At 44.5% G+C, this 27,289-nt stretch overlaps 1 protein-coding gene across 3 annotated transcripts in view; it reads right to left on the bottom strand.

Moving 5' to 3' along the window:
* Positions 1–2,996: 2,996 nt before the first annotated feature.
* The window catches only part of enah (ENAH actin regulator), a 150,871-nt gene continuing 126,578 nt past the window's right edge, over positions 2,997–27,289 (bottom strand). For 2 of the 3 annotated variants that reach the window (XM_045211252.1, XM_045211251.1), the window contains exons 5-14: positions 16,597–17,069; positions 13,024–13,770; positions 10,769–11,088; positions 9,283–9,440; positions 8,976–9,024; positions 8,595–8,649; positions 8,285–8,351; positions 5,458–5,536; positions 4,972–5,029; positions 2,997–4,577 (exon numbers count right to left, since the gene is read on the bottom strand). In XM_045211252.1, the coding sequence (XP_045067187.1) occupies positions 4,540–4,577; positions 4,972–5,029; positions 5,458–5,536; positions 8,285–8,351; positions 8,595–8,649; positions 8,976–9,024; positions 9,283–9,440; positions 10,769–11,088; positions 13,024–13,770; positions 16,597–17,069 (2,044 nt within the window). In that variant the 3' untranslated portion in view covers positions 2,997–4,539. The remainder of the gene's footprint in view (positions 4,578–4,971; positions 5,030–5,457; positions 5,537–8,284; positions 8,352–8,594; positions 8,650–8,975; positions 9,025–9,282; positions 9,441–10,768; positions 11,089–13,023; positions 13,771–16,596; positions 17,070–27,289) is intronic. The other variant, XM_045211253.1, reaches the window with a different exon arrangement.

Raw genomic sequence — 27,289 nt, 5'->3', positions numbered from 1 at the left:
ATCAACATCTTGTTGCAGGAGTTGCTTTCAACATTCCAAACCAGCTGTAACATGGTGCTATGCCATCCCCTCTATGAAGCTCTGATTTATCCAACTGACCTCACATTGTACAATTCAATGTAGGATGTTGCTTCATAGGCTTAGAGAGTGATTGCAAAACCACATTCAAGGAGTCGAGACATTGCGAAGAAATATTAAACACACACGATTACGAAGGATGATTATCATAAAACATATCTTATGTATCTCAGCAGTCAGTTATAATGTAAAGTCAAAACAGATGTCACAATTCACAGTTCACACACCTACAGTCATTTCATGACTGGCAGGAAATAAAAAAAGATTTTGAAAATTCAAACAAACTCTACAGCCCAATTACAGCGTTTTCTCAGCCCGCTCTCTGAGGTCATGAAGCCAAGCAGCTGCTTAGTCTATCTTCCTGTCTTACAGCAGTTTCCGCCCCTGCAGAGCCTTCTCTCTACTCCGGCACAAATGAACTGCAGATGGACTGGCAGATTTCTCAGACACTCCTCCAGGAAACGTCTTTCTACTGTTCATTATGTTGCAAACAACCGCACACAGTAGTAGACTCCCACTGTGAGATCTTGTTACCCCTGTGAAAAGAAGCTGCAAAACAAGATGCAGATGATTGGCTGCGCTTTGTAATGGACATAGGCTTGGGTTCAGACAGAAACTGTGTGAGGGGTTAAAAATAGTATGGGCAACAGTCAGAGATTTCTCTGCTTCATTTTCAGTTAGTCCTGCCTCTTCCTGTTCGCCTCAGCTAACCTGTGGCTGTAGAAGGGCGCAAAACCTGAGGCGCAGATACGTTCCCTGCTAATGGGGTGTGAAATAGGGGGTAATGTAACATCCAATGTTATTGGTCTGCTACTAGGAATAGGCCTGCTGGGAATTCCCTAGACCTACTTAAGGAACAAGTGGCTAAGGCAGTGACTAACTCATGAGGGGACAGTTGTATAGCAAGTGCAGTCTTATGACAAATTCCTATACAGTAATGACCTCTTTATACCCAACATCTGTAAAGTATTCAACACTGATAACAAAGAGTAAAACAATGCTTATAATCACCATGAGACAAGACAAGTCCAAGGTGTTCACCTAAGCTCAATTTCAGTATTTCTGCTGAATCATTGTTGTTTAATATTTCATGAATGCCCTGCATGTAACATGGGTATGATCTCCCACACATTCTCTTTGGTGCGGATATAAACAACAAGTTATATTCAAAGGCTGAGAAGAGCTCTGTGAGAGAAACCGCTGATGCAGCACAAGTCCATGTATGGCCTCGTAACTCTTCAGATCAGTCTCAGGGCTCCTGTGCTTCACATCCTGTCCCACAGCAGGAGAGAAATATCCAGATTAAAAAGTTAAGAATTAGTTACTGAAACAATATCAATTGAACACCACACAAAACAAAGTTACTTTTTAATCAAGTATTGCAATTTTTTTTATTTCATTCGCTCAAACAAAACAATGTTAGCATGTAAGAAAATTCTAATTAACATGAGAACGGTATGGTACAATGTGAATGATAAAATAATAAAAAGGAAACTGATAAATGAATTTCAGAGACATTCAGTTGAATTTCTGCTGCATATTCTTAATATGTCCACCAGCTTCGGTTCCCTCAGTAGATGGAAAAATCTGATTTTGGGGACAAAAATGTCACTGTAGAGCACAGGAGGTTGGTGGCACCTTAATTGGGGAGGATGGGCTCATGGTAATGACTGGAGTGGAATTGGTGGAATGTATCAGTACATCAAACACATGGTTTGGTGCCATTCCAGTCGATCCGTTTCAGACATTATTGTGAGCCGTCCTCCCCTCAGCAGCCTCCACTGCTGTAGAGGATATATACATTTTCAGATTTCCCAAGCGCCAAGAACCTAGACCATGTAACATAAACTGCTCTGTAACATACAAATGGCATGAGGAAAATACACAATTTCTGGGTTCAATTGTACTTTGTAACAGATAACTTCATTCTCCCTTTAAAAATAACTATACCAGGATGCAAAAAAACAAAACAATGATCATGTGTGAGATTATGACACTTCCTAGAATTATTACTAGTCTTTTAAAATCTTTGACATATTAAATGTAACTTCAGAACAAGGCACAAACCATGAAGATCACAAACAGAATTATCCATGTAGATCTGAATGATCCTTGATTAGAATGTTTCACTCCCCAAACCAAGGACTCGATATATCGATATCTCCCTTTCTCTTGACAATGATAAAACAAAAGGCGTCTCAGCAGAGTGTGACGTGTGTAGGAGGAGATTGTAGCTGAAACCTTTGGTGAGATAGCCACACTATTGGCGATGGCTGCATCTTGTAAGCAGGTTCATCATAGTATCATGAATTTCTATGGGTTTATAAAGTGCAATCGATGCTGTAAACACTCTTCTGTACAAACCTTCCAATGCTTTGATTCAGAGAGAATGAGAATGAAATAATTTGTGTTTGAGCAAAACACTCACAAGGGGAGTGTTGTGAAGATTGCTCAGTCACCACCACCCCTCAGCTGTTGCCATGACAGAACCCTGATCAAAGTCGATCCCCTTACCAGCAAGTCAAGAGAATAGAAGCAATAGAGTTTTACATTGAAGACAGTTCTTTCTTTTACACTAGTCTCAGGTTGACCTGGTTTCTCTCAGTTGATTGTACATCGAGATTTTTAGGAAATCAAAAAGAAAATAGCTTTGAAAAGAAAACATTTTCAATAGAAAGTAGCCATTCCCATATGAACAAATAAGTCAATCAAAGGGCGAAAGCAGTATGCCATTATCAGAACTTCATACTATAGGGGAGGAAATAAAGGCAAACCGAAATGCTACAAATAATTATTAAGCACAAGTAAAACACTGAATGGCACAAGCATGTATGCAGATACGTCATGCCGACAAACTCATTTCTGGGGTGTCCCTCGTATTTTTTCATTACTAGTTTTGTATTTATTTTCTATGCAAAAAAAAAAAAAAAAAAAAAAGAGAATAACTACAATTTAGCTGCAATATTGATAAAAAGATACAGCATCCTTGAATCATAAAACAAAATACCATGAGTACCATGATTTTAAAAATGAATGGCATACCTCAGTAAATTAAGTACATTATGGCTATAAACAGGGAGGGTCTGTCCATCTCATCTATTCTCTACCCATTTGTTTCAGAACAGTTAGAATCTATGAGGTGGATGTACAGTAGTGAACAGAAGGAGGTACAGAATCACTATCACATCCTCAACAGGGCGCTGGAGTGGAGTTAAAAGAACAGGAACATTTAAAGGAAAACATGTGGGGGAAATTCAACCCAGATGCTACATTTATTGCTTATAAACTGACAGACAATAATGCAACTTCGTGGCAGTAACGCCGTACAAAGCCTTACATGCACCAAACATTTGACAGAAAATGAGAGGGAGAGGGGAAAAAAGGTTCAGTTCATAATAACAGTACAGATATTTCAAATAGTTCCAGATCTGGTCATGGTGATTTTAGCATTATTAACCATCACTAATTGACAGAGGTTGTTTGGTAAAGAGCTACAAAGATTGACTGTAGAAAGGCATGTACCCTTTGTGACCGTCTCATCAGCCTGCAACACATAGAAACAGTGATAAGAAATGCAGTACAGGTGCTTGTAATAGCGATCATTTCTATAGAAAAAAGAAGATAATGATATTCGGATATTAAGCCAAACAGACCAAAAGACAGACCATCTTGAAAATATTTGATTAAGCTACTTGATATGGCCATGGTTTACATTAAAACAGACGATTGATAGACTTGGAGATATATATTTTTCTTATTTTGTACATATTCAGTTTAAAATAGTATTTGAGGAAGACAAGCTTTACAGAGTCCTGCAGCAGTAGACTATACCAAGTCCACCAGTCAGTCCCTCATTCACATCAAGAGGCTCCCTCCAATGGCCCTATGGGAAACTGAGTCCTACTTCCCTTTCCCTCCCCTCCTGCCTCCAAACTTAACACTCACCCACTAAACGTGCCTTTTTGCTTTGAAATCACAAGTGCGCACCAACCGTTCCAATTCTTAGTGTGACCGCTGTCTGTTTGATTTCTCACACTTCAATGGTTAATACAGTATACAGTTCAATATAGTTAGTTTTTTATTTGTTGCTTTTCCTTGTTTTCTTGTGTTATCGACAAAGAGAGAAATCTTTGCATAATGACAGTCACTTCTCTTTTAAGACTGTGTCCTGTCCTCCAGGTGAGGCTGCGGGAAAATGGTGGCAATGGCCAGGCTTCACAAGATGGACGCCAGCAGTGCTTTCATACTACACGCCTCCCACACTCCCTCGTCCCCAGCTGTGCGTCTGACGCTGCTCCGCCCACAAACTCTGTCTTCTGTATTAATATGGTTATTGTTATCATCATCACCACCTTTTAAAACTTTTTTCCTTGTTCGTTCCTTTATAATATTGTCCCATCTGAAGTTACCCGGTCTCAGTTGTCCAGTAATGGGTGTAATTTACAGGGAGGTGAGATCCTTCTACACGGTGTTCGACTTGCCCAGCTCCTCTCTGATGGCTGTGGACAGACAAACAACATAATAATATAATAATATGCCATTTAACAGACGCTTTTATCCAAAGCGACTTACAGTCATGTGTGCATACATTTTTACGTATGGGTGGTCCCGGGGATCGAACCCACTACACTGGCGTTACAAGCGCCATGCTCTACCAATTGAGCTACAGAGGACCACATGACAGTTATATTGTGTTTTGTGCTGTCTTTGCTGTGATATGATCTTAACAGTGGCTTGAATGGTGTGATGCTAATTCTCTGATGACAAAGGTATAGCAGGCCTCAACTGAGCATAAGCGGTTCCTCTCAGCCCTGTGCTTTGAGGAACTTGTTCCACGCCCTGTCACATACTACAGAGCAGTATGTGCATCAGGTTCATCAAGCAATCAGTTACCATCAATGAGTTCCTCTTTCAGCTTCGATAACTCCTTCCTCATCTCGTCCAGAATGTCCTGAAAATACAAGGTTGGAAAGACAAGCTAAGAGACAAAATACAGTGGAAAAACGAATAACTTGTTTCAAACTTCAGGCACTTTGGACATGTGAGATGGGGGAAAACAGTGACTATAAACAGCAATGAGAGATACTGTCCCAGAGAGCTGAAGGATTGTTAGTAAGCCCATAGTGTCACTCCTCTGTTACTGCTCTGTCTCTGACTGAGGCTGCTGCTGTGTGCACAGATAGGGAGGTTATATGGAGAATTTACACTTATCTAACAGGCTCATTCATAGGGGAGGAGGGAGGGATTGCCCCAGCACGGGACACCGTCATTGGACACACCCTCTCAGGGCTCTGTAGTATGCTGTGTAAAATACTACAGCTCCAATGTACTGCCAGCAAACAGCAAGTCAGTCATTTTTCACTTGTCTCCTCTGAATACCTGTTTCAATCTGTCATAGTCGAGACCTTCTGTTGGCACCCCGTTGGCACTTAGGGATCCAGTCGCTGTGGACTTTGGTCTGTAGACGAGATAAACAGAAAAAGTTAAAGTAGTATACCTAAACTGGGGCTATTGTCGAGTGGGACTCCAGAAGTCACTCTTGGAGGAAAACAAGACAGCAAAGTGCCTACTTTGGTTAGATCACTCACCTCTGCATTCAGTCCTCAGACACTTCAATCACTCTTAAAAAATAGTTAGATTAGCATTTTTTGCAACTATAACATAAACAAGTTGAAAGAAAGTGCACTGAAACCCCAAAGGAGGACATCTTTGAGATTTAAAATGGATTCAAATTGACGGTTTGATATCAAAACACAGCAGGAAACATAGGAAGTTACAGAATTAAAACAAAAAAAATTGCCATCATACACCAACATCTATTCTTTTAAATTCAGAATTTGGAAACTGATATATAAATCTGGCAATGTAGAGAATAATGTACCACAATAATCATTTACATGCCATTTCATATCTATTTGTCAGCATTGATAACTACACTAGTGGTACACAGCTGAGCCTATTTGACAGGGTACCTAACCCTTTGGCTGCCCACATACAGTATGAGGCACCTTCATGAACTTAGTTAGTTCAAGCATCATTATGTTCTGAGCAAACTGAATCTAGATTTAGGCAAAGTGAACCAGTAAATTAACTGGAAACTATGTCCTATGACTGGAATCACAAATAGAATAGCTTAATGCTTTAGGTCAGGGATTGGCAACTTTGATGGGGTGTGGGCACACAAAAAAATCTGAATTCATCACGAGGGGCCGTAATAAAATTGAAAATAAATAATGTTAGCTGACATGGGCTAATTGACTGACTATCAGTGACTGACATAACAAGGGAATTGATCCGAGGGCATTCAAAAGGGGGGCCGCCCTGCCTTCAGTAAAGCCAGCCCAATACACATGCTACACACCAACCGTTTGAGTTCACACACCAAGTAATAGGAAGGAAACACACAGCTAACATTGGGTAGTTCAGCCCGATTGAAACACAATCAAGTTGGTCAAGTTGAATCAGAGTTCAGAAACAGGCCACTGTAGTTACAGCATGCAATGCAGCAGTCACACACAGCCATGCTTCTCTGCCATTGGATCAGCTGGGACTGGACACCGTTGCCAACAAGGTAATCGCCATGGGCTACAACTACAGGAATGATTCAAGGAAACTGAGTGTGAAATTAGTGAGGAAATTAACTCCTTGAACAGCCAACAGCTTATCAGGGAGGAAGTGGAAGCCAAGAGAATAGGGGAAGTGTAACCTATTCTCACAGTTGTCTTTCTGCAGTGTCTCTGTGTGTTTGTGTATTTCTCTAGTGGTCTCTCTGACCTGCTCTATAGGTCACATACAAAGGCCAGTTTATGTGGGAGAAATTAATAACACCCATCTGCCAATGCAGGGCTGTGTGGCCTTATCTATGGGGTCCTTCTGGGACAGAATTGAAACGGATATGAATATTCACAGCACTGGACGGGGCGAGGTCTCCTCTGGCTTCCTCACTATACAGTAGCACACAGCCACAGAGTGGGTTGAGTATGTGTGTACATGTGTGGGTGGGGGGCACTTTGTGATGTGTTTGAGGGATTCCCTTTGACAGGAATTTAGCAAAGTAGACACTTTGGAGAGATGAAGGACAGTAAAACAATGATTGTAAAGCTACTGGAAACGTAACATGACATAGATTGTTTATTATTTAAATAAAAATAAAGCAATGTATATACGTAGCGTTCATTAGCAGTCTGGTGATTACTTTGCTGGCAAAACAGAGATACAGTATATGGGAATTACAAGGCACTAACCCAACCCCCAACAATATCACTTCCACTTCGATCACAGCAAATTATACAAAAGGAGTAAAAAGGGAGATGTATCACTCTACAGGCCTGTTTACCTGTTTACAATATCAGAACCCATCGGATTTCTCCACGGTGAGCCACGTCAGTGAGAGAGAGACTCCAGCTTTTAAAAGGCCTGTCCTGTTGCCCCAGGTCCCTTCCCTACACCAGCCCTAACTAAACCTACAGGCTACAGAGAGCAAGGCTACAGAGAGCAGACGGAGTATAGCTACCAGGGCATATGGAAAAACAACAATCGCTATTGATGATATATTGACTTTGTTTTAAGTTTACTTTACTTTGATAAAGCATTGTAATAGGAATTTTCAAGGGATCTGTTAATTATCTGAAACTTTTCGCGTTAATAGGCTAAAATGTAACGCCAACCGCCTTTAAAGGAAGTTCTAAAAAACATCTTACATTCTCAGAGAATTAAAACAAAAAAGGACTTGTGGTGGAGGCAGCCAGCATTCTGTTTTGCACATGGAAGCAGGAGATGCATTTCCAGAGCACATTCTCACCGACAAACCGCCATTTAGAGCCCTGTAATTAAAACCTGTAATTTGGGGTTTTGATTGACACATCTCAGGAACACTCACTGCTACAGACAACCTTGCCTAGCGGTAAGCAGAAGCCCTGTGCTTTAGTCATGTTATTAACCAGTCATGAACCAGCAAGCCCAGGGGTCGGACCCCAGCAGTGTGCCATGCTCTGCTATCCTCTGTGCTCCTTCTCTCCGGTTACGTGACAATGAGCGGCAATGCTGAGGCAGTCAATGATTCAGACAGGCAGTGGATATTTTGACTTAGTTGTGCTTGACCCAATAATGTGTTTAGACTCAGACTAAAAATGTATTACCGTGTGTACATGAAAGCACACAATTGAAATCTAAGCCCATTTGTGGATTATGGAATGCTGGTATTTACCTTCCAATGACCGGGGATTTGCTACCATTCATAGTGTTAGTCCTCTCCCATGGTTTCCTGGGCATGTCTGAGGAGGAGACACACACACAAGCATTAGATATATTACACTGATAGAACTCAACCACTTCATCAGGAGACAAAACAATACAGACAAACTCTATAGACTGAACAAATCTGCCAAACTACATTAACTGCTGGCCAACACTGACTAGGGTCCTGGTGGTCTAAATGTGGAAGGTGCATGTTGCTGTTCCTGTGTATCTCTGACCACTACAATCCTGTACTGTATCCTGTACTGAACCCCACTCACCTGGTGTGCTACAGGCAGACACTTTGGGCGTAGTGGTGCCCTCGCCGACCTCGTCCTATTGGAGAGAAGCACCGTGAGTTCAAAGGTTAGAAGTTATAGGTCAGCTTCAGATACCCAGATATCAGAAATGTGACCAGGCATTGAGTTAATAATCCACTGAGAGAGATCCATTGATCCTCTTTAATGACCCTAATGACCCTCAAAGAGAAACATATGAAGCTCCAAAGATATTCAGAAGAGATGGATACAGAATACAAACACCAGGCTACAGAATACAAACATCAGGTTACTGAATTATAGATGGGTAAACTAGATAGATACTGTCAGGCAGGAAATACAGAGATGACCTTTCCCTGGCCTCTGTCTGTCTGTCATACTCACAGCTCTCTGCTCCGGCTCAGGCGATGATCCCTTCTCTGCAATTCTTCTCCTGAAAAACAACAAAATATTAAGATAGATTGCCAACCTCATAACATGTTATAATATTGTAAACCTAAATAAAGATTTTCTAACTTCCCACTCCCAGCTACATAGTCTGCAATGATAGAACACTCAAATAATTAAAATATCTATATTGACAAGAAATATTTGGGCATCAAGCCTTCCTCAATATTGTCCCCACTCCCTGAAGCCACCCAAACATGCTGTCTCCCTCCATGTTTCAAACGGGGGTGTAATTTAATGTCACCTCCTGGCCAGCAGGGCGCTCATTTCCTCCATCAACCCCCCTCCTCCAGGTGCTCCTCCCAGAGGGCCGTTCCCTCCAGGTTTGGCCCCTGCAGCGCCAGCCAAGCTCCCAGCCATGGCTGCAGCCAGAGCAGCTGCCGCGTCACCACCACTATCACTCTGTGAAGTAGTGGTCAGTCAGTTAAGTAGTGGCAGACCATGTTACAGAGGCACATAACTGGGGGTCAGGTATGGTGGAGTGCAGTATATGGAGGAGTGAAGTACAGTAAGGGCTACATGATTTAAATGTATCTGAAGTGAGTGGCAGCTCCCAATTAGTGCTGAGTGATTAGTGTTTTGAGGTCGGTTCGGTTTTTGTTAGATTATTAAAAAAGAATCACTGTGTTCTATTTCGGTTTCGATATTTTTTAAATGATGAAATTATGACGTTACAATGATTTTAGAGCTTTTTAATGGAAATTCCAAAGCCCAAAATAGTGAACATTCAATTGCCAAAACATTGAAAATATTCAATTTTCTCTGTCAGGTCCACATTGGGTAGACATCAATAGAAAAATAGGAGATTACTATGAAATAATACAATATTTCAGTTGTGTATATTACTTAGTTTTTATTTGATGACTATTATTTTTCATTCCTTAAAGGCATCATCTCATCTCTACTCAGGCAGTAGCAGTCAGCCAGCCAGGCCATCTAACGTTATGTGCTCCCCATACTGTACTGTCTTTAGTCATCCTATTTAGCTAGCCTGCCTATGTATGCTGCAGAGCTGTCTGACAAATGTTTTACTAGTTCTTCAAAGTAGATAAGGTATACTTTCACGAACTGTCACTCATCGTTGTGTTGTGTACATTCTGCTCTCATGTGGTCAATGCGGTCTGTGTGTATCTAATCTAACGTAGCAGGCGTAAAAGTGTATCCGTCCAGAGATCTGTATAAAATGACGAGATGCTCATGTCTATGCCCTAACAATGGGAGTAGTTGTCCCAAAGGCGGGAAGGCAGGCGACAAGCTTCAGTCCAAAATAAGCCCATAGAAACGCATTGGGCTTATTTTGGACAGATTTGGGCGAGAGTGAAACCTCTTGGTTGCCTCTTCTTCGTCTCTTGGCGCAATGGATTATGTAGTTAATTACCACGAAAACTACAACTCCCTTCAGCCCAGCGTCCCACATAGTTCTTGGCTTGATTTCTCAGATTTCTCTCGTGAATTTTTTGATTTCTCTCGAGAAACGGCGAGTTGGGCTCACAAAAAAATAACTACATGGAATTCAGGTAATTGAACCGAAGTCGATTTAATAACAGAAAAAAACAACGAAATGTTGGTTAATAGCTCAGCACTACTCCGAATAGAGGGGATATAAAGTGTGACTGGTGCTGGACAAGATCACAAGCCTGTGAGGATATGGTATGAGACAAACAGTGGGTGTCTGTGTAGGGGTAAGGATACGTGGGTGTGTTTCTGTTCTGTGTGTGTCGGCCTCTCACCCTTGGCACTTTACGCAGCTTGGCTCCAGCGAGGGCAGCGGCTAGCCCGGATAGGGGGCGGTCCTCCGAGGGGGAGAAGAGGCCTGGTGGCAGGGGAGGGGCTGGTGGAGGTGGAGGGTGGGCCTGGCCACCAAGGGAAGGTGGGGGTCCGGGTGGGGGAGGGGGCCCGCCACTGGTAGGGGTGAGTGTAGGGGGTAAGGGGGGAGGGGGTGGAGGGCCTGATTGGGCCGGGGGGGCAGCGGCCGTGGGGGTCACATTGGAGCCGGGAGGGAGGGGGGGAGGGGGAGGAGGGGTGGGCAGGACCGGTGTCAACACTGTGTCTGTATGGGGGGAGGAGGGAGAAGAGTAAACGGTCAGTATCAAACTTTGGGACTCACAGAAAGAGTCAGGAGTTCTCTCCTATTTAGTTTATCCTCACACACAAAACTCAGGCTTCCTAAAGTACCCATAGTATATTCAGCATCAATACTAACATTATCAGGCTTGACCATTTATTGGGAAATGTTATACTTTAAAACTTGTGTGTGAAGAACAAAACTGTTTTTTGAAGACATGGTATGAACACACTACATCCCCTTGTTGTTTGTCATACAACATGCATGAACATCAGTGAGTTGTGGCAACGGCCTAAATGTATCCATTTGAATGAAGCAAATGTAGACATCCAACACATAAACAAGACAGAAAATGCATCGGACACAGGAACTCTAGCAGCCCTAGTTAGGTCAATATCAGCATATGCCTGCAAGAGCAGCCCTAAACCATGGAACCACAGAGATGTATTAACTGTAATAATTAGCTTGTAGAAAATCATTGTGATTCCTCAACCCAGACAGATGATTGGATCAATAAGCCATGATGGAATGTTCCCATATTGAGCTCCTGTCAGTGAGGGTGTGACCCATAGAATTAGGAATTAGAATACTAATTATTAGAATAGTAATTTAATAGGATCTCTATAGCGTGACCAGTTTCCTTTCAGCCAATGAGAGAGGAGACTGGAGGGCAGAGTTCACTGGAACACGGGTGGGTCAGTCCGAGTGGGAGAAATAGTCTGACTGAATCATCTACATATAAATGCTACTCACGAGTTACTCAAAGGGCAGTTGTAATACACCAAAATCTAAAACTTTAATAAGTTAAAAAATATTGTCTCATTAATGCTACTGGAGTGTTTGAATTATGTCAAATCTGAACTTTTGAAACTGCAATGGTTTTCAGAAAGATTTCAAATGTGGATAACTACTATTGAATTAAATGTTATATCCCATCAAGTTGATAAGGTAATCAGATGAATGTGAGGGCAGGTTTAGGGTGAATAATAAAAGGCTTGTCCTCATTTGACATGCAAATGGATATTAATTTATTTGGATCCCCAAATGCAGAGGGCACAGACATGTATCTGCTAACAATTCCATTCAGGAGAGGGAAAAATCATAATCTTAATATTATTGATTCCAGCTGCTAATCTTACCATGGATTGCTTCTGAGAGTGAAAGTGACCGAGTTCAGTCAGTCATTTCATAATCAAAATACAACTAAAATGTCTGTTAATTGCTCAGCACTAGCATCCCTCCTGTTCCCTTGAAACGTACTGTAGTGTCATGACAATAACCCTAAGTGAACAAGGATAGCGCAGAAATGAGTCTCCATCTATCAGTCCCTTTTGTGTCACGTATACAAGCCAACTGTCACCAGGTCCAGTAGGCTTGATGAACACAACACTGACATGACAAGTGAGGGTGAAAAGTCATGGTAAAATACTAAGGTCATCACAATGGTGAATTGCAGAAAAATAATAGTTTGAGGTGATAAAAAAAAACAAGCATGGAGAAACAGAGACATTGATCCCTTCAGACTTTGCTGCAGTGATCTATAGCTAGATGCAACAGAGCCCCCTGTCTGAGTGCACACACACACACACACACACACACACACACACACATACACGCATGCATGCCATGCCTAATGACCAGACACCATTCAAACCAGTTCACAACGCAACTCATGACCATGAGCAATAGCATGAACATACATGGTGAGAGTATGCTGACAAAGGCCAGACAGACACCTGACCAACACAGATTAACAAGCACCTAGCAGACCTAGAGCCACAGCCACACTAGCCACCGCTGCAGCCAGCATTGGCACCCAGAGCTGGGCCAAGTTGGTTAGGGCAGGCCCGCTGCTCCCTGGCCCCACCATTAGTGGGTGAGTGGAGGTAGAGAGCGAGGCTGAGAGAGGTGAGGCCTTACCCTGCTGGGCCAGAGGGTCTGCAGGCTGAAAGGCCTCTGGAGCCGAGGAGCAGGAGTCTCCCAGCACAGAGAGGTTTACAGAGAGGTCAGCAGAGGCAGAGGGAGCTGTGGAAGGAGAAGGGACAACAGCAGGCTGGGATGAGGGAGAGGACACAAGGGGAGCGATGGGGGAGACAACGGGCGACTGCTGGCAGGGCAACGACAGGGACAGGGAGAGAGGGGGCAGCGGTGGAGGGGGAGGCGGGGTGGGAGGCGGGGCGGGGTTGCTGCTGTTGCCGATGGTGACAGGTGAAGGGGCAGAGAACATGGGAGGCCCATTGGGGGAGGGTGAGGCGGGTTTCTGTGACAAGGAGCTGGAGACTGGGATGGCAATGACAGGGCGAGGGCCGGTTGCCTTGCCCGGCGGGCTACTGATCATGACGGGGGGCGAGGGGGGCAGTGGGCTGAAGTTGGTTGCTGACCACACCACAGACTTGGAGGGGGGTGCTGGGGCCGGGGCGGGGGACGTGGGAGGGATTGGCTGTCGCCTGGGGACTGTGGCGTAGTGGGGCAAGACCGGGTGAAAGGCGGAGCCTAGCGAGGTGGCGAATCGGGAGGCAGAGTGTCGTAGAGGCGGGGTGGGGGGTGTTGCAGAGGAGGGTGACGGGGTGGGCGGAGGGTAGTTGGGGGTGGTGGGAGACACAGACGTAGAGGAGGTCTTGGAGGAGTACTCTGGAGGCGGAGGGGTGTAGAGGGTACTTTCAAATGCTGAACAGGACAGAACAGGACAGGAGAGAAGCAGCCACCGTGCAGCCACACAAGGGGGGAAAGAACACAGGAGAGGAGAGAGAGAAAGGGGGGGAAACAGAAAGAAGAGAGAGAAGGGGGCAAATGAAGCAGGAAAAACCAGCACAGACCTAAATCTCCTTTTACTTTTTTTGGTTCTTTCTCTGACAGAAAGGATGCTACTATTAGTACACAAGGTTAGCAGCTGAGACAGAACCTGAGGCAGACTCTGTAAACAATGTGTACACATGGATAGAGGAAGCAGAAAACCATAGACCATCGTACTTTCAGGAGGGAGCGCTTGGCTTGGTCCCTCATTGAACGAAGCCTGATCAAGTGATGCACACTTCAAACGATTTATTAGCCTCTGGTGGAACTCACAGGATCAACACCCACCAGACACAGCACTGGTCAGTCACTCACTCTTTCCATGCTGCATCCATCCTGTCTATACCAGGACTGAGCAAGCAGAACAGTTGTATTCTATAAATGTAGAAGTCAAAGCACCACAATTGAGACATGTAACCAATTTGGACATGTTTTGTTCATTGTTCGGACAATAAGCAAAATGGTACACAGACTCGGGTAGAAACTAAAATAACTTATTAAACAAAATGCTTAAATATTTGGGTGACTTCACAGTTTCAATCAATCACCCCTTACTTGCATTCACCATTACCTAGCTTTCTATCAGAACGATTTCAAGTCAGAATCTCCTCTTTGAAAAAACAAAGAAAAAATACCATTGCAAAGTCTGTGTTTCTCATGGTGTTTTTTAATCAATACCCACATCAGTAGTATCTTCTCATCTCTCATGTAAAGTACAGAACTAGTGAGCCGAGGCGAGCCATGGCGGGGGTATTATCGCTGGGTGGTCACACAGCCAGAGCCTGACTGTATGCTCTGAATTATCCATGCTCTGTTTTGTTGTGGCCTCAGCCAGCGTAGCCCTAGAGTTAGCCCAGAGCTGAGGCCACTCCTGCCATATGTTGACTGAGGGGTAATGTTGCTAATCCATTGTGCCAGCCTCATTCTGCTCCACTAACCCTCAGTGGCAGCCACACACACACACACTCCTTCTGTTCCTCCAGCCAGAAGACTCACTCTTGCCCAAATTTTCCTCTCTTTTTCCCGACCCACCAACTGCCTCCTCCTTTCTCCCCCCTCCCCTCCCCTCCCCTCCCTGGGTGACCAGAGGCAAGCCCCAGCTTTGCTCTGTGATCCCAGAGTAATAACACCCACTCACCTCACTAACCCCAAAATGGACATACACTACATCTCCTCCATACACACTAACTAAATGTAGCCTAGTGTGTTCCCTAGGAGAGTGGCTAACAGAAGAGGGGGACCAGTAGAGGGTGAGGCAGGCCTAGAACCACCACAGTGTTATGAGGGGTTTCCATCAGAGGACCGTTAGGAATGGCTAGATTAAAGAGGTTGAGATTCTCTATTCACACAAGGAAGCTCTTGTTCTTTCTAACGTGATGAGGGGCATAGCTAATATGACACAGACTCCACAGTGACGGATACATCAAGAAGCTAATTTAAGACGGTCAATGGATCTGTGGATGCCCTATTAGCAGACCTCTCCTCAACAAGTGTTCAGTTAGAAGTTCAGCATGGTTACACACAGCATCAGCATGACATCCATAGACACTGACTACATCCAATGGAATACTGAACATACTATGAATTCAATTGGAAATCCAACCAAAAGCTATTGCAAGGCTATGTACAGTAGGCCAACAGCGCAAATGTTTGTTTTTCCTATAGGAAAGACAACTAGAAGCATATTAAAAGTGCATTCTCACACCTCAAACCCAAAAGCACCTCAAATGTTACAGTAACATGCAGTGTAACATTGTTTCTTGTGTTTGTCATGTACTGTGTGAATTGGGTCATTATGCATTTATTGTACAAATGTCCTGAGAAAAATAAAGTCTACTCTATACCATAATATCTTAGATATGTTCATATTTATGTTGACTTGAAGGCCCCTCCCCCTCTCCTGGGGGGCAGGCAGCATGTTAGCCTTGATGGTTTATTTTTCGCCTATTAACACAGAGAATCTGGCCCAGCTAATGTGATGAGTGTGGCACTGAACCATGCCAACCGTGCCAACACTGGCTCCCCCACTGACCCAATATGTAGCAGCAATGCCCATCTCCCATCCTTGATTCTCCTCTAACCAACCCCAGAACCTGAGTCCTGCACCTGCCTATGCTTTGCTGGGCAGGCTGGCTGGGGTACCCTACCATCCACCAACACATAGTCAAAGCCATCACTGGTCAAAACTGGACCCATTTAACAGAGGTAGGCAGAGAGGGCTGAGTGTGTGTGTGCTTGCTTGCTTCCTCGCTGAGAGAAGCACCTAAACACACAAACACTCCCCCTATGCCCTAGCGCCACTCAAGCTGTTCCACGAGCCCATCCAACACACAAGCAGATGGGCAGAGAGAGATGGGAGCGGAGCCTCGCTATAAATCACACTAACTAATGAGCGGCCAGGGATGGCTGAGTAGTCCGCGTCTAGGCTTCGCTTCAGACTCCAGCTAAATGCCACGCTGGGATTTTACACCCAAGACGGCTCTTTGGAAGAACTACTGCTAAATGAAGTGAGAGCTAAACCCACTCACAGTTGGTGACTATTCTGTCATTTAGTTCTGTCCTGTGTCTTCAGTGTGTAATGTACTACCTTATCCTGTGCTAGACATCAGATGTGTGCATATGCGTGTATAAGTATGTATATGCATGTGTGCGAGTATGTCTGAGTGTGTAAGAGGTAAGGAAAAAGTATTGACTGCTCACCGGCGTTGGAGATGCGTCTCCCTCTCTCCCAGTCCATCTGCTCTCTGTCCAACTGCTGCGCCTCGTGAGTCTCTCGCTCCATCCTCTCCCTCTCCTGCTTCTCTCTTGCCATCAGCTCCCTCTCTCTCTCCGCCCTCTCTCTCTCCAACTGCTCTCTCTCCAACTGCTCTCTCTCCAACTGCTCTCTCTCCAACTGCTCTCTCTCCAACTGCTCTCTCTCTAACTGCTCTCTCTCCTGTTCCTGACGCTCACGCTCCAGCCGATCCCGTTCGGCGCGCTCCACATGCCCCCTCTCGGAGCGCTCCCGCTCCCTCTCGGCACGCTCCCGCTCTCGCTCCAGGCGCTCACGGTCTTGACGTTCCCGTTCGCGCTCCCTCTCCAGCATCTCACGCTCCAGCCGTTCCCTCTCCTGGCGCTCCCGCTCCAGCCGCTCGCGCTCCACCTCCTTCTGCCTCTGAAGCTCCTGCAGCTGCCTGCCATGGGGAGAGAGGAGAGAAGAGGTGAGGAGAGAAGAGACCAGAGCGGTGGAGAGAGAGATGAGAGAGGGGAAGAGAAAGGGGGTTAATGAGGAGAAGCGAGAGAGGCCTGCATATAGAGTAGGAAAGAGGGAGAGATGAGCAAAGGGAGAACTAAGAAAGGAGAGACCATAGGAGGAGACACCAGATGAGGAAAGCTAAGAAAAGAGAGACCATAGAGGAGGAGACACCAGATGAGGAGAGCTAAGAAAGGAGAGACCATAGGAGGAGACACCAGATGAGGAAAGCTAAGAAAAGAGAGACCATAGAGGAGGAGACACCAGATGAGGAGAGCTAAGAAAGGAGAGACCATAGAGGAGGAGACACCAGATGAGGAGAACTAAGAAAGGAGAGACCATAGAGGAGGAGACACCAGATGAGGAGAACTAAGAAAGGAGAGACCATAGAGGAGGAGACACCAGATGAGGAGAGCTAAGAAAGGAGAGACCATAGAGGAGGAGACACCAGATGAGGAGAGCTAAGAAAGGAGAGACCATAGAGGAGGAGGCACCAGATGAGGAGAGCTAAGAAAGGAGAGACCATAGAGGTGGAGACACCAAATGAGGAGAACTAAGAAAGGAGAGACCATAGAGGAGGAGACACCAGATGAGGAGAGCTAAGAAAGGAGAGACCATAGAGGTAGAGACACCAGATGAGGAGAACTAAGAAAGGAGAGACCATAGAGGAGGAGACACCAGATGAGGAGAACTAAGAAAGGAGAGACCATAGAGGAGACACCAGATGAGAGCTAAGAAAGGAGAGACCATAGAGGAGACACCAGATGAGGAGAGCTAAGAAAGGAGACCATAGAGGAGACACTAGATGAGGAGAGCTAAGAAAGGAGACCATAGAGGTGGAGACACCAGATGAGGAGAGCTAAGAAAGAAGAGACCATAGAGTCAAGAGAGGAAACCATAGAAGAAAAAAGAGAGACCATAGATGATAGTGGAGAAACCAGAGAGGAGAAAGAATAGAGGAGGGGAGAAGATGATGGGCAGTAGGTAGCCTAGCGGTTAAGGGCCAGGTAACTGAAAGGTCGCTGGTTCAAATCCCAGAGCCGACTAGGTGAAAAATCTGTTGATGTGCCTTTGAGCAAGGCACTTAACCCTAATCGCTCCGGTAAAATGTAAATGAAGACGAGGCCATAACCTCGTTTCACAAGCTGGCCTAATGCACCATGCAGACACACAGGCAGTGCTGTCGCTTGGAAAAGGCCTTCTTGTTATCATTATATAAGCTTGTTGTCATTATGTAATTACTGTTCTGTGCAAGACAAACCGTTGCGTAACCACAGCTAGCTCTGCACATTTCTGTTGTTAAACACAACAATGTCTTCTTCTGGCTACAGCTTCCCATTCTGTAGTGATAAGGACAGAACCTGTATGTTATTCAGTTTCTACTGGTATTGACTGCATAACATTCACCAAGTACCTAAACGCATTCAATATCAGCTTGTTCATTCCAACTAGGTCTGCTGAGGTCGGATAGGAGCTTCCCAGTTTGGGAATGACTTATTTCTGCAGCTAGAAATCTCACCACCAGAGGGCAGCATGCTCTAATAAGAGGTTAGGCAGGATGGCTCCTGGGGTAGCCTGCTGTAGCTCACTGCGACTCTGGCTGGCTGGCTGGCTGCAGTAGTCTGGCTCCAAGCCGTTTCACAGACTCTTCTCTCTCCCCATCTCACTACCATGGAGGCTGTGACTGATGTACTTGCCCATTCTGTGGGGCTTCATCAGCCTCAACCAGGCCTGCTGTCAAACATTACCCAGACTGTCATAATGACACTGCAGAGCCCCTATCCATGACTGTCAGTTTGAGACATCTTGGATTGTGTCACATCAATTTGGACCAAATATGCCAGGCTGATACCCTTGAAGCCTTGACCAACTGTCAAGGGAGGAACTCCACTGGCATGACAAATTAATCTGTGGTGCTTTATTTGTATACGGACAAGCCGCAAGCCCCTTTCCCTCAGACACTCCTTCTCCCTCCTGTTCTTTATTCTTGCTGTAAACCAAACCCAGTTCTGGTTGAATCGTCAGCTCAACATCAGCCATCAGTTTCAAACACTATCTGGTGTCACACCTCCCCCTCGCTCCATCTGGTCAGGACCTACCTACACACACACACCTGTTCCTCAATGAAGATGTCACAGCCAGCCTCATCTCAATCTTCTCCACCCTCCCACACCTCCCTCTCCCTCCTCTCAGAATTAATTAAAGAGCAGGAGTGTTGTACTGCTCATTAGGGGCTGGGCCACTAGAGGGCTGGCGGCGGGGTATCCGGCTGGAAGGACCATTCCAAGGGGTTTCGCTATAGGATAACATCCCCTTATCTCCACGCTGATATAGTTACAGTAGAGAGAACACCCCGGGGGCAGTCTGCGAGGGGCGGGGGCAGTAGCTCCTCCATCGAGAGTATCGTCAAACTGTGACAGGAGTGCTGACAGTGCTGCACAAGCAGGAGCCTCTTTAAAACATCCCCACTAAAATGTATAATATTATCAGTATGCCAGAGGTTAAATTTAGGCGGGATTGTGTTGAGAGCAGCAGGAAGGGTTTATTATGCCCACCACTAGAAAGACCGACAGGGTTAGAGAAGGTCAGTGGTGGATGATGCAATTGACGTGCAATGTCAATGACCCATCATATATGGGGAGTAGTTACACAGTACAAAACGGAGTGAAACTGTATACAGGATTGGGTAGTAACGAATTACATGTAACGGGGATGACGTAAACTAATCAGCCAGAATAATAAATAAAAAAATAATAATAATTGTGCTTGGTTCATAGAACCAGTAACCTCCGGTAGCCGTTAGATGTAATAAACAGCGGTTTCTGTTTTCTTCCTGCAAATGTGGCTCTACAAACTATTATGACCCGATCCCTGAAAGATAAGATTCCCTCTACAACGCCCACAATCATTATAACAGAGCGGACAAGACTAGGTGCTGACTGGGGAGAGAATAACATAAATCATGTTATATTCTACACAGAAGATCATACAAAATTATTGCCTGATGATCTTCTGAACTTCCCAATAGCTTTCTGATGCATTTCAGTCACTTTAAACCATACTTCCTTCAGCTTGAAATACTTTCAAAACTGTCATACTGATTTGTAATAGACTGTCATAGCCACAATAAAAAAAGTAAACGTTGGCCATTGATTACATAACATTTTTTACATGAAAAAAATTAATTGATATCAAAATGGGATCACGGGCCCAAAAAGTTTGGGAACCCTGCTCTATACGGAACAAGATATGCTTCACCAAAAAGGGAATATGTTTTACAACGTAGACCTTTGGTTAACTTTGGTATGGGTGACATCTTTTTTTTTTTTTACCTTTATTTAACCAGCTATGCCAGTTGAGAACAAGTTCTCATTCACAACTGCGACCTGGCCAAGATAAAGCAAAGCAATGCGATAAAAACAACAACACAGAGTTACATATGAGCACAGTGTGCGAATGTAGTACATTATGGAGGTAAGGCAATAAATAGGCCATTGTGCAAAATAGTTACAATTTCGTATTAACACTGGAATGATAGATGTGCAAAAGATGATGTGCAAATAGAGATAATGGGGTGCAAATTAGCAAAATAAATAACAATATGGGGATGAGGTAGTTGGGTGAGCTAATTTCAGAATGGCTGTGTACACGTGCAGTGATCGGTAAGCTGCTCTGACAACTGATGCTTAAAGTTAGTGAGGGAGATAAGTCTCCAGCTTCAGAGATTTTTGCAGTTCGTTCCAGTCATTGGCAGCAGAGAACTGGAAGGAATGGCGGCCAAAGGAGGTGTTGGCTTTGGGGATGACCAGTGAGATATACCTGCTGAAGCGTAGACTACGGGTGGGTGTTGCTATGGTGACCAGTGAGCTAAGATAAGGCGGGGATTTGCCTAGCAGTGATTTATAGATGACCTGGAGCCAGTGGGTTTGGCGACGAATATGTAGTGAGGGCCAGCCAACAAGAACGTACAGGTCACAATGTTGAGTAGTATATGGGGCTTTGGTGACAAAACGGATTGCACTGTGATAGACTACATCCAATTTGCTGAGTAGAGTGTTGGAGGCTATTTTGTAAATGACATCGCCGAAGTCAAGGATCGGTAGGATAGTCAGTTTTACGAGGGCATGTTTGGCAGCATGAGCGAAGGAGGCTTTGTTGCGAAATAGAAAGCTGATTCTAGATCTAACTTTTGATTGGAGATGCTTAATGCGAGTCTGGAAGGAGAGTTTACAGTCTAACCAGACACCTAGGTATTTGTAGTTGTCCACATACTCATGGGCATGGGCAAGTTGCAGCGGAGGGTGCAGAGCTGGTGGCCGGGGTAGTGGTAGCCAGGTGGAAAGCATGGCCAGCCATAGCAAAATGCTTGTTCAAATTCTCGATTATTATAGATGTATCGGTGGTGACAGTGTTTCCTAGCCTCAGTGCAGTGGGCAGTTGGGAGGAGGTGCTCTTATTCTCCATGAACTTTACAGTGTCCCAAAACTTTTTGGAGTTAGTGCTACAGGATGCACATTTCTGTTTGAAAAAGCTAGCCTTTGCTTTCCTAACTGATTGTGTATATTGGTTCCTGACTTCCCTGAAAAGTTGCATATCGCGGAGGCTGTTCGATGCTAATGTAGTACGCTACAGGATGTTTTTGTGCTGGTCAAGGGCAGTCAAGTCTGAGGAGAACCATGGGCTATATCTGTTCTTAGTTCTGAATTTTTTGAATGGGGCATGCTTATTTAAGATGGACAGGAAAACACTTTTAAAGAACAACCAGGCATCCTCTACTGACGGAATGAGGTCAAAATCCATCTAGGATAGCCGGGCCAGGTCAATTAGAAAAGGCCTGCACACTAAAGTGTTTTAGGGAGCGTTTGACAGTGATGAGGGTTGGTCGTTTGACCGCGGACCCATTACAGACGCAGGCAATAAGGCAGTGATCGCTGAGATCCTGGTTGAAGACAGCAGAGGTGTATTTAGAGGGTAAATTTGTCAGGATGATATATATGAGGGTGCCCATGTTTACAGATTTAGGGTTGTACCTGGTAGGTTCGTTGATAATTTGTGTGAGATTGAGGGCATCTAGTTTAGATTGTAGGTTGGCCGGGGTGTTAAGCATATCCCAGTTTAGGTCACCAAGCAGTACGAACTGAGGATAGATGGGGGGCAATCAGTTCACATATGGTGTCCAGGGCACAGCTCGGGCTGAGGGGGGTCTGTAGCAAGCGGCAACATTGAGAGACTTATTTCTGGAAAGGTGGATCTCTAGAGTAGATTGCAACCCCACCCCCTTTGGCAGTTCTATCTAGACGGAAAATGTTGTAGTTGGGGCTGGAAATGTCTGAATCTTTGGTGACCTTCCTAAGCCAGGATTTAGACACTGCTAGAACATCAGGGTTGGCGGAGTGTGCTAATGCAGTGAATAACTCAAACTTAGGGAGGAGGCTTCTGATGTTAATGTGCAAGAAACCAAGGCTTTTACGATTACAGAAGTCAACAAATGATAACGCCTAGGGAGTAGGAGTTATACTGGGGCCTACAGGGCCTTGGTTAACCTCTACATCACCAGAGGAGGAGTAGAATGAGGATACGGCTAAAGGCTTTAAGAACTGGTCTTCTAGTGTGTTGGGTACAGAGAATAAAAGGGGCATATTTCTGGGAGTTGTAGAATAGATTCAGGGCATTATGTACAGACAAGGATATGGAAGGATATGAGTACAGTGGAGGTAAACCTAAGCGTTGGGTAACAATGAAAGAGATAGCATCACTGGAGGCACCGATTGAGTCGGTCTCCGCGTGTATGGGGGGTGGGACAAAGGAGCTTTCTAAGGCAGGTTGAGCTGGACTGGGGGCTCTACAGTGAAATAGTACAATAAGAAATAACCGAAACAGCAATAAGCAAGGCATATTGACATGGGAGAGAGGCATAAAGCAATCAAAGTTTGGGCTGAGGCTAAACATAAACAGGATGCGGTACTGTATAAAGGAACAGTCCAGCAGGCATCAGCTGTATAGCTGAGTTATCATAAGGTCCAGTGAACAGCAATAGGAGAGTTCGGAGGTAGTTCGGGGCTGCTACAGCACTGGCGAGCAAGAAGCACGGCTTGCGTGTGCTAGCGGGCTGGGGCTAGCAGATGGATCTTCGTGGTCGACGTCATAACGGGAAGCCTGTTGAAACCACATCAGACGATTTTGTCGGCAGACCAGTCGTGTTGGATCGGCGGGGCTCCGTGGCAACACTAGGAGGTCCCGTCCGGTTGACAGAGAGGTAGATAGCCGGGAGATGGGCCTGGCTCGAGGCTAGCTCAAGACTAACTGGTGCTTGCTAAGGGGCAATGGTAATTAGCCAACGACAACAGCCATTCGGTTGCCGCTAGCTAGTTGCGATGATCCGGCGCTAGGGTCCAGTGATTCCGGCAGAAAATCCGATATTCTCTGGGTCGATAGCACGCTGTGCAGACAGGCCGACAAATTGTCCAGGCTAGAGCTAGAGTTGGCTGGTGGGTAGTGCAGGCCACGGACAACAGTTTAGACCACTAACGGTGGCTAATAGCAAGTAGCTAGCTAGCTGGCTACCACAGCCATTCGGTTGCAGCTAGACCAGTTTCAGCTTAAGGTTCTTGATAAAAGTTATAAAGAACTAATAGAATCCTTTCCACGTTGGGTGAGGCGGGTTGCAGGAAAGTATATTTAGTTAAAGAATGAAAAGTACAATTGAGAAATATATACAAAATAGACAAAAAACTAAAAAAACTGGCTATTTACCTGAGGACACGAAAGAAAACACGACAGCACTGCTCACTCACCTTGGACACGTTGTTTGCTTAGCTAGCATGACATTCCATACCTGTACACAGCAGTAGTTCAGACTATTTCCATCCAGTGTTTTTATTGTACATGTAATGCTATCTGACACATACTGCATTCCCTGGCATTCGCGATCATAACATTCCTACACAACACACACAGAGGAGAACAGTATGACAACTATAAAACTCTCATACAGTCTAACAATTCAATGTATCATCACTATTAGGGTGAACCAAGCTGGAGCATTAACAATACATATCTGCCTTGCTGAGAGAGGGGAAGGCAGCTCCCTGCAGGTCCTACTGAACAGAACAATGGGACCAGATTAGAAATGATCAAAGGATTCCTCAGCGCATGTCAACACACAAACACAGAATTGCCCTCACTTTCTCAGGAGCCCTTGTTGCACACCGAGCAGAGTGAAACAAGGTTGGATTCGTCTCCGACTTTGCCTCTCTTACATTTAAGGGAATGAAGGCTTCAAATATGTGAAAAACCTTGCTGATCCATTTACTGGCGTCTCAGTTCCTGACATGCGTTGCCTGGGGAACGGTTGCTAAGGGAGTGTAGGCAGCACACAGCCTGAATCCGAACTTCTTTCAACAACTTACTACTACAACTGACTGAAAAACACAAAAAAGCTTTGTCAGTATTTTACAAGAAAACGAGAATCGCTTGAATGTGCTGTGTTTGACAAATTAATTATTTAGACAGTAGGAAACCAGTCTGAACTATGCGAGGAAGGACGACATGACAGTATGAATGCGTCAGAACCAAGGCAGACTATTAATACAGACAAAATTAGAACCAAGGTTGGGGTAGGAGCTAGGGCTGTGTGATATGGCCAAAATATCATATCACAATATTCTTCTCATTTCCGACTGTATGACGGTATTTTATGTTTCTGAATAATAAAAGTTCTAAATATGTTTTATGAGTAGTGCATGACCCTTGAATGGCAACAAATGAATTTTGAGTGATTTTAATGGGCTTTCTCCATTCTGATGGTTTTATACTCAACCAAACTAGGACAAAACTGACGAAGTAGCACAATTTGTACAACTTTATTTCATTTAGCACTATCGTAATATCGTTTATAGACAGTATGGCAAAAATCCATACCGGTATGTGGATCCACACTGGTATACCGGTATTCACAATAGAATCGCCCAGCCCTAGCAGGAGCAGATGTTAGGCAACATGGTCTACATCCATACTGAAAATGCCCAAATACAATTCTGCACTGAAGAGTGAGTATCTTTGAAGTGGTCTTGAGAATGAATTGCACACAGTCCGAGCTTTTGGGTGTAGCAACAGTGTGATGCTTCTCAGCTGTCCATGATTCTGACAGCCAATGGAAGCAGAGCCGCACAATCACAAAGCCTGGCAAGCCCCCAGTCCAGTTGGTCAGAGAGACTTTCCTTATTGGCTCAGAGGCCTGGCCTGAACAGTTCTGTCTCAGTGGACTGAAGCCCAGTTAGTCCATATGGAGCTACTCTATAAATGACTCAATCCAACTCTACAGCTCACAGTCACTTCCAGGTGTCCCATAACCAAGCGCAGCAAATCGGATCAGGGGCCTCATTTATAACCATTGTGTAAATTTCACACTATATATCTGCGTGCGCCATTTCTGAAAAGACGACGTACAGTACCAGTCAAAAGTTTGGACACATCAAACCAAAGGAAATATTTCCACCGGTCTAATGTCCAATGCTCGTGTCCAAGCAAGTCTTCTTATTGGTGTCATTTAGCAATTCGACCATGAAGGCCTGATTCACACAGTCTCCTCTGAACAGTTGATGTTGAGAAATAACCTGGAATGAGTAGGTGTGTCCAAACTTTTGACTGGTACTGGTACTCTAAAAATATTGACCAGTCCTTAAACTGTGCGCGCATGAACTAGCATTATAACTCCGCCTGGAAAATGCCCTCCATTCACCTTTTATGGTGACATAATGCCCTTAATTTGCTGTATAATTTGGAACTTTTGGAATTAGGACATGGTAGTTTCTAATAGAAAGAGCAATGACAAATTTGATCAAATGTTTTGGCAGAATGTTATCTTTTGCAGTAACTTATGCTGTATTTGGCAAAGAGAAAACAATGGCAAATTGTTGTCGACCTGTCAGCTCTTCTCACTAATGGCAAATGGTTGCATCTTGTTATTATGTTTTCCAGTTTTTTTGTGTGGTTTTTTTATCATCATATTGTCCATTTGCACAAAATACTTAGTTGCCTGCTTGCAGTACAATACTTCAACCACTAAAAAATGTGTGTGCGCCTGGTCTAAAGTTGAGTTTTTATAAATACCAACCTTTGGGGGAAAACTGGCACAAGGATGTTCTGGGATATATTTTGTATTTCATCAAATGAGGCCCCAGAACACTAGTCAAAGCCAAGGAGGGGAATTAGTTTTGTCCAACAGCAGCCTTGTTTGTGTTGGACACTAACAGAACACAAGTTCTGTACATGTCGTCTGACACAGCTGCAGGTGCTTGATGCCATCCCTCAACCACTGTTATTGTGTGATCTCAACTACTGTTACCATGTGATCTCAACCACTTAGCGTGTGATCAATGTCAAGCAGCAGATAAATGCTCCTCATTAGCAGTTTGTCTCTCTAAATGATTCTGCCAATCGGGTACAGAGCACCACATTATCTCCAATCTCCCTGCATCAGTACGGAGAATATCGTCCTTTTGTCTCACCACCTGACAGATGCTAGAAGCAGGCACAGTGCTAAGGCCAACCTGCTATAGTCTCACACCAGCTACTTATACATCCCATTATTCCACCTCTTTTAATCTAATGGAAATCTTTGGGACGTTTAAAGAGGCATCTAACAACCTTTCCATGGCTGTTGTGTCTCATGTCTTCAGAAGGACTGGGATTTGGGATTGGAAGAGGGATTTTGGGGTAGGGAGGAAAACATCCAAATCAACATATTTTATCTATATAATCTTCTGGAAACCACGACCAGCGATATTCTGACTGAGGACAGTGATCTAAATATTTATTTATAGCGTGGTTCAAAGTATGCCATTGAGAAATAGAGTATAGTTATGCGTGACAAAGAACGGAATGTATTTAAGAGATGGATATATTAACAGCCAAGGCTCATTTCATGTGGTCATTCAAGAATTTGGTGTGTCATCGTTGGACTGGATTGCTGCAAGCCTTAAACAGGGTTTCCACATTATGTTTATAATTGGCTTGCTTTCCCTCCTCAAAACACACACATATATAGGATTTGTGACACACACAGTCACACTGCTCTGAGGCCACTATAGCTGAGTAGTGAGAGCGTGGTTTGGCTGGGGCCGCGCCTCTAGTCTCTCCAGCTGGAGCTATGAATGCTGG

This window comes from Coregonus clupeaformis, chromosome 36 (assembly GCF_020615455.1).
Source record: "Coregonus clupeaformis isolate EN_2021a chromosome 36, ASM2061545v1, whole genome shotgun sequence".
NCBI classification, from domain to species: Eukaryota; Metazoa; Chordata; class Actinopteri; order Salmoniformes; family Salmonidae; genus Coregonus; species Coregonus clupeaformis.
Note: the sequence above shows the minus strand (reverse complement) of the source record. Positions and strands in the feature narration are given on the sequence as shown.